Source organism: Austrofundulus limnaeus, unplaced genomic scaffold, assembly GCF_001266775.1.
Source record: "Austrofundulus limnaeus strain Quisiro unplaced genomic scaffold, Austrofundulus_limnaeus-1.0 Scaffold15, whole genome shotgun sequence".
Classification (NCBI taxonomy): Eukaryota; Metazoa; Chordata; class Actinopteri; order Cyprinodontiformes; family Rivulidae; genus Austrofundulus; species Austrofundulus limnaeus.
Genome location: NW_013952417.1, coordinates 1,758,686 through 1,766,166, shown reverse-complemented (window position 1 = coordinate 1,766,166; position 7,481 = coordinate 1,758,686). Strand labels below are relative to the sequence as shown.

Here is a 7,481-nt window from a genome sequence, read left to right as displayed (position 1 = left end):
TAAATTGTAAATGAACTGTACTTATAATAGCACCTTTCTATCCAACCGGGATAATCAAAACACTTTACAATACAATCTGTTCCCCCATTTAACAATTCTCACACACATTCATTCAGCACTCCAAAAAAGGAAGTAATCAACCAGAGGAACCCGATTCCTTTGTTTCATTTAGTTACGTTGTTTAAAACAGGTATCTAGAAAACTTGAAAGAAAAAGGCACTTCACAAACTTATCAGAATTTTACTTTACTTGGAGAGAACTGCGTATTATTCATCTTTAATAAAAGAAAATAAAAACAATCTCAAGTTTCTGTTCAATACTGTAGCTAGACGAATGAAAAGTCCTATCTCTGTTGAGCCATATATCCCTATAACTTTAAATAGTGTTGACTTCATAAGATTTTTCATAGATAAATTTTTTTAATTAGAGAGAAAACTCAAACCAACTTTCTTTCTATTGCCTCGGATTCTGTGTCAGATGAGGCAGCTTTAGAAGAATCATTGGAACCTGTCCTGTCTGGACTGTTATTGTCCTATTGAGCTCTCTGAATTATCAAAAACCATCCAAACCATCAACATGTCAGCTAGATCCTGTTCCATCAGACKGTTCAAATAGGGTTTTCCCTAAATTAATATCACCATTTTGGATTTAGGGGCAATATTGTGTGTTTCTCAGGCATATATTTAAATGCTATACCAAAATTAAGTAACTAAGTAACTTAACTTAAATAACCTTCAGTTGTTATTAAAATGCTGTTTATACAGTATGCTTAAATAGAAAAAAAAATTACACATCATAACCGTTTCTAAATGCCTTAAAATTGGCCTCGGACTCTTTAAGAACCTCCTACTGCTTTCAGCGTGTTATCACAACAGCTTCTCGGTCGTTTACAACCTGGAGCATCACAGCCTATTTTGTTGTAATGATAATAAATCTCTTTGGGTTTAATTGTGGCTACTACATTTGAATTTCATTTGTAGGAGGGTGAGCTTAAGGTGGTATTAAGCTTCTCCCACATCTCTCATACACAAGGTTATGAGGAAACTTTTACGAAGGTATTTTCTCATTACTTGTTAATATCTTGACTGTGCGAAGTGAAAAGTGACACAATAAGTGAACGTTCAGACGAGTTCAAGTTGATTCATAAAAGACTATGCAATCATTTATTTACACAAACTGAACAAATCAAAAGTACACTTGATTGTGGTTATTCCTATAACAAGCATCAGAGTTAAATGAGATAAAACCCGCGTCAGAATTTCAATTCACATCAACTCAGATTACTTATATAGCACAGTAAAAATGTCAGTTCTGATGTTAACAACCAAACAATTTTACTGGCACTTTCAGCTTAAGTTTTGGCAAATAAAGAACAAGGAAAGGAGGAAAGTAAGATTAGTATTTTACTACTTTTACTTTATCAAAGTGTGGGTCAACTGGAAACTGCACGTCTTTTCTGCGCTTAGGGTCCACATGACACGTCACCCGAACACATCAGCTTTACCTGGTGATGTCTTCTTAAGGCACCCTCGGGGTAGGAGCTAGCTCGCCTCCGATCAGTCAGGGAACTGAATGTCGGCTCGCTTACCATTCATTGGTGAGTAGGTATTTTTCCAGGTAAATTTAGTCTGTTTCAGTCCAAGCCAGAAAAATTCAAGCTGTTATCCGGTCCCTTCTTTCCAAAATAAAGTCTCCCCTCAGGAGGTAAAACACACTTAGAGGCTTGAAGCCTCGGGGTGGGAGCGCCGGCTGGCGTGCCGGGTCCCGGGTTGTTAAGTCTTCCCTAGTTGGCTCATGGGTTAAGACCTAAAAGCCGAATTGAGTCCTCCGGAGAGAAAACTCAGCTTTCTTCTTCCATTGGAGTCAAGAAGAAGAGTGTGTGTTGCTCAAAGCCGTCCGGGTTAGTAAAAAGAAATGGACGATGTTTGGTTCCGCCCTCGGGCTTACAGATGAGTCAGAGAAAGAAAGATAAGATTTGCCAGGGCGCCAGCCCAAGGTTAAAATTCTGTGGTTGTTCACAACAGGATATGATAACCTTTTTTCAGCTTTCTTCTGATAGACTCTAAGAGAAATCACTGCAAAACATTTATGATGATTAATTAACATTTCTGTTTTATAATCAGTGGCCTAAACAGATTTCAGTTTGTGACAGAGTTCCTGTCCTCTCATCAGGCCTGTCCGAGGYCTRCTTSGAGRYAGTAAATCTTGTTTCTTCACTCGAGGTGACCCCTACACGTTATTCATCAAAAAGTACTGTATGACGCTGCTGGTACTGTGTGATGTCACACAGCACATTATTAAGTATAAAAGCCTCTCTTTAGAGACACGCCCTGCAGAGATTCAGGAGTTAGCCATAGCATTGTTGATCATTGCTGTGGTAGAAGCCTGCCTTCTCCTCACCCACAGTGCAAAACATGGACAGTCATAAAACAAACTGGGGGCAATGCACAAGATGGCTGTCACCAGGTAATAGCAGCGGGAGAGCAGATGGAAGTTGCACTAGTTGTTGTCACTCAGCATGGGAAACGAGACGAGACGTGTGCCTCAAAGTATAAACCAAGCTTTACTCGCAATAACAGCATTGTAAGAGGGGGACAATAGGTCAATAAATAAGGTCAATAAAGGGTTTAAAATGCTTGTAAAAAAGAATTACTTGTATTCATGCTTCTTAAATTTAAGTACAAAAGAAGTGAAGAGAGATACAAGAAATACAAAAACAAGCTGGTATGGATTACAAGACAGCATAAGAAGGAATATTACAGTGATTTGCTAAACAAAAGTAAGGGTGATATAAAGCAAACTAACATGCAATGAATCATGTTTTGAAAAATCAAAGTACAATCAGGTATTTTACAGTACTTTGAAAAAAGATGACAAGGAAATTCATGATTAGAATTACATAGTAAATTAATTCATACAGTACTATGTAAATGCTGGCCCAAGTCTTGCAGCTAAAATATCATGAGTAGGTAATGATGTGAGTCATACAGTCATGAATTGTGCAAACTGTATTTTTCTTGGTGGAACAGATAAAGAAGAAATACTGAGCATTGTAAAAAAAATTCTTGCACACAAAAGATCAAAAGATTGGATGTACAWGGATATGGTGTTTGTAAAGGACATAATGAATTTATGTTCCTTAACCATTTATRCACTGAACAAAAATATAAAGGTTTTGTACACGCCAATCCAGAGCACCTCAAACTTACTCAATGGGTGACMTGTCTGGTGAGTATGCTGGTCATGCAAGAAGTGGGATGTTTTCAGCTTCCAGGAATTGCATATAGATCTGTACAACATGGGGTCGTTCATTATCATGCTGCAACCTGAAGTGATTGTCATGGATGGTCAAGAAGAGACAAAGATGAAAACTGGGGCCAAAACACCAGCAATTGTGATGATGCAGATCATTCTTATGCAACCTCATGAAGAGCAATAAATAAAGAATTGAGCCCTCACCGACTAACAAGAAGCAAAGAGAGGAGCCGTCGTCCACCCACAAGATGCAAAAAGAGGAGCCCTTGTCAACTCAGAAAAAGCAAAGAGATGAGCCCCCGTAGGCCTGCTGAGGATGTGGATTTGAACAGGAAGCGTCAGCTAAAACCTATATAGGGTCAAACTGCTGCAGCTAATCGTGGTGCTGGACTGAGTCAGAACCAGAACCCGAGTCAGGCTGCAGGCAGGAGAGGMCAGGAAAAATGTGATTGCAACTCATCAGAAAGGAGACAGGAGTTCCCCTATGAAGGTCAAGCCTGGACCTTTAGGCCTCCAACTGGGCTAGAGAGAGAAGGCCCGCAAATCATGGGAACAGGAAGCCTCAGCACCAGAGGGATGGTAAGTGGTGAGGAGCCAGCCAGCTAACCAGGAAGCGGGAGGAGGTTCATGAAGAAAGCACGTATCAACATGCCTTAGTTTGCTTGTAAGATGATTCTTTTTTTATCTAGGAGAGGAGGTGTTTGTGTCCTGCTTGTGGCTTAAAGCCTCTAAAAGGAGTGTGAGGAGCACTGAGTGGGCCTTCCGGAAGATGTCTGTGTTTCTGGCATCTGAGCTGTCGTTTGGGTGACCCTCGGCTAACATATAAAGGGTTGAAGACAGTCACTCAATCTCTTTTCATTCAAAGCTACATTGTAGCCACAGCTGCCCTGGGGCACACTGACAGAGGCGGGGCTGCCATGCACTGGTGCCACCGAACCCTCTGACTAGTAGGCAAGGCCTAATCCTCTGGTTACAGGACAACTCTCCTAACCACTCCGCCACAGCCGCCCCAATGGAAGAGTTAACTGCTGTTGATCAAAAACAGTGCTGTGTTAGCGTTTTTGTTGACCTGAAGAAGGCATTTGACTCTACTGACCAAAAACTATTTACCATAATGAAAATACAAACATGGTTTTTCATCTGAATAAGTTTTCAGTAAATTTGGATAAAATAAATTACATGACATTTAGAAACAGAAAGAAACATACTGATATGAAGCCCCATTCGGAATTAATGGTACTGAAATTTGTAGTCAGTGAAATCAAATTTTTGGGTTTCATCAGTGACAAGGARCTGACATGGAGTTCTCATATACTAATACTAAAGAACTTAAGAACAAAAATAATTGCAATATTTCATAGAGTAAAAGAGTTCTTAAATGATAAACCATGGTATAAATTATATATTATAATTAAGAACTGTGTATTTTGTAATTCAATGATTGTACCACATTTCATGTATTGTTTTCAAGTTTGCAGAAAATCATGCAAAACTATTACAAATATTTTTATTTTACAGAAAAGGGCTGTGAAAAATTATTTGTAGAACAAATTATGGTCATTCAACAAATATATTTTTTCATCAGCTGAAGTTACTGAAGTTTTATGATCTGGTTGACTATAGTAGTTTGTTATGCGTAGGGCACACAAAACATTGTTACCATTAAATAACCAGTTGAGAGTTACTATAACCTGAAGGAAAAGGAATTGAATTAAAACAAACATACCTGGCATATGCTGAGTGTCTCAATCTGATTAAACCAGGTCAAATGTTTTTAATGAAAGCTGCAGCATTCATGACAACTTGTAAATAAAGGGCTTAAATATCATCATCAGACCTCTAACCCCTTATAATATGGTTTATGTATATTCAAACAGAATTAAATGCATATTTTGAAGTACTTTATATTAAACTAACATTTACCTTCCAATCTGCAGTGTGGGCTCTGTGGCGTAAACTGTCCCTGTAAAACCCGTGTGTTCAGTGATATAAGGCAGCGCCATCATACAGTGGTAGTTAGAGATAAGAATGACATCAACGGTAGACAGATCCAGCAGTTCTCTCTGTTTGGCAAAATCAAGAAAAAACAAAGGTGTACTTTATATCAATTCAATTCAATTCAGTTTATTTACATAGCGCCAAGTCACAACATATCACAAAATAGTGCTGGGCGGTATACCATTTTGTACCGAAAACCGGTTTTTATTTTTGTTATGATATGACTTTTCTGAATACCGGTGTAAATAGCCTGAACACGTGCGGAACGTTTCATTGCGGCCGCTGTTTCCCTGGGGACATGTTTCCTCGCAGCACCGCTAAGCGTGTTAGCATGCTAATGTTACTGTTGGAACAACTGGCGGCGGGTGGTGTGTTTCAGCCGCTTATATGGTCGGACGTAAAAAAAAAAAACATCCCGTTTTCACCATCGCTGAATGTAGTAAACAACTTTTCAGTGTCGTGCACGGTTAGATTTAACGCGCTACGTTAAAATGGAGACGTTATTGCAATGGAGACTCTAGCGTGCTTCTTTTGTGAAAAGCCCGGGGGGAAGTAGTTTTGTAGTGTAGCGGAGTTGACTGGTGTGCAAGGTGAGTTGTCCTTTTAAGTTTTAACATATAACAATGGATCAGATAATGATTTTTTCTCAACCCCTCACGATCGGACCTAAATGCATGATTACTGTCTACAACCAGGCAAAGAAGAAAAGACGTACAAGAGGAGGGAAACTGTGATGCAGAGGTACAGTAACAGAAGAAAGCCAATAAGCAAAGTTTGTACATTATCAGCTGAGCTTTGAGGGGAAAAAAATACAGTTAAATACCGTGAAACCGGTGTAATTGTTGAAAATACCATGATAAAAAATTTGGGTCATACCGCCCAGCTCTATCACAAAACATAACTTTTTTTCATAGTTTGAATGGATACCTACACAGGCTGGTTAAAGATAAAAATGTAAATTTAGTGACACACTGACAATGAAACAATATTTTCAGATCAGCAGCAAAAAAATATAAAATTGTAATAATCACCTCAGGAAGACAAAATTCTGGCTGGGAATCCACAAACACTCTTCCAGCACACTCCTTCAACTCCTGCAAAAACACAATGAAAACCGGCATACTGCACGTGAATTAATGTATTTATTACATACAAGTAAAACAAGAACAATATCAATATAACACGAACTCACCTTCTCTAAGTTTATTAATCCATCTTTAGAGCTCCATCCAGGGAGTTTAGAGAGTCTTAGGCTTATGAAGCACAAAATTGGAAAAGAAAAACAAAACATGATTATTTAGATTATTGATTATCTCGCTCATAAATGAATGAGTAAAGGCGATGTTCCACCTGTGCACCAGAGGAAGGGGCAGAAAGCTGAGGACAGAAGTGGTGTCCAGTCCACAGTCCAACATGATGGTTGTGGATTTAAACTTGAGCACATTGCAAGGCAACGTAGGGTGACCAGACAAACAATACTGTGAAACACAAACAAAACGCGTCTCAGGTTTAGCTCAGTTTTGTCCTGTTGTTATCGTCATAATTACCCACAACCGATTAACACTGCTCAACTAAAGCTAACATCGTTTTCTCGCTCTTTCTGTTTCCAAACCTCCTATTATATTCGGTTCTAACATGCTATAAAATATATATTTTAATTTTTGCTGTATACTCACCAATTTCATTTTAACACAAGATTAAACCGTTAAACGGCTCTGAAGTAAAGACTTTGCTAACAAACAATTGTGACTTCTTCTTCTGTTGTTTTATGGCGGTTGGCAAACAACGGAAGGTGCGCCTTACCGCCACCTACTGGTATGGAGTGTGGATCAAAATACTTTTATGTGATGTTGCTTTTATTATTTTTTTCTAACTTTGTTTTTATGTTGAAAAGTTTTATGTTGAAAAGTTTTATGTTGACAAGTTATGTGGCCCTTACAGGAAAACGTTTGGGGACCCCTGCTTTATTGGATGATTCTCTCTATAGGGAGCACCAGAGAAAGCAACTATGTCCACATTTTGTGCATTAACTACTGTAGCTTGAAAACAGATCACCATTATCAGTTTCTTAGTAATATTGATCATTAGTTTTGGTTATTTGTCCATTTATGATATTTTGTTAATGTAGCTATTTGGCAATTAACAAAATAAATACAGCTGGAACTCGTTCTCTCGCATTATTATTTGTTTTTTTATTTATTTTTATTTATCCATGCACATATTGTATC

At 38.3% G+C, this 7,481-nt stretch overlaps 1 protein-coding gene across 1 annotated transcript in view; it reads right to left on the bottom strand.

Moving 5' to 3' along the window:
* The window catches only part of ints9 (integrator complex subunit 9), a 25,148-nt gene extending 18,128 nt beyond the window's left edge, over positions 1-7,020 (bottom strand). Inside the window, exons 1-5 of the mRNA XM_014002832.1 lie at positions 6,930-7,020; positions 6,604-6,731; positions 6,446-6,506; positions 6,285-6,347; positions 5,179-5,318 (exon numbers count right to left, since the gene is read on the bottom strand). Coding sequence (XP_013858286.1) covers positions 5,179-5,318; positions 6,285-6,347; positions 6,446-6,506; positions 6,604-6,731; positions 6,930-6,938 — 401 coding nt within the window. The 5' untranslated portion in view covers positions 6,939-7,020. The remainder of the gene's footprint in view (positions 1-5,178; positions 5,319-6,284; positions 6,348-6,445; positions 6,507-6,603; positions 6,732-6,929) is intronic.
* Positions 7,021-7,481: the final 461 nt, after the last annotated feature.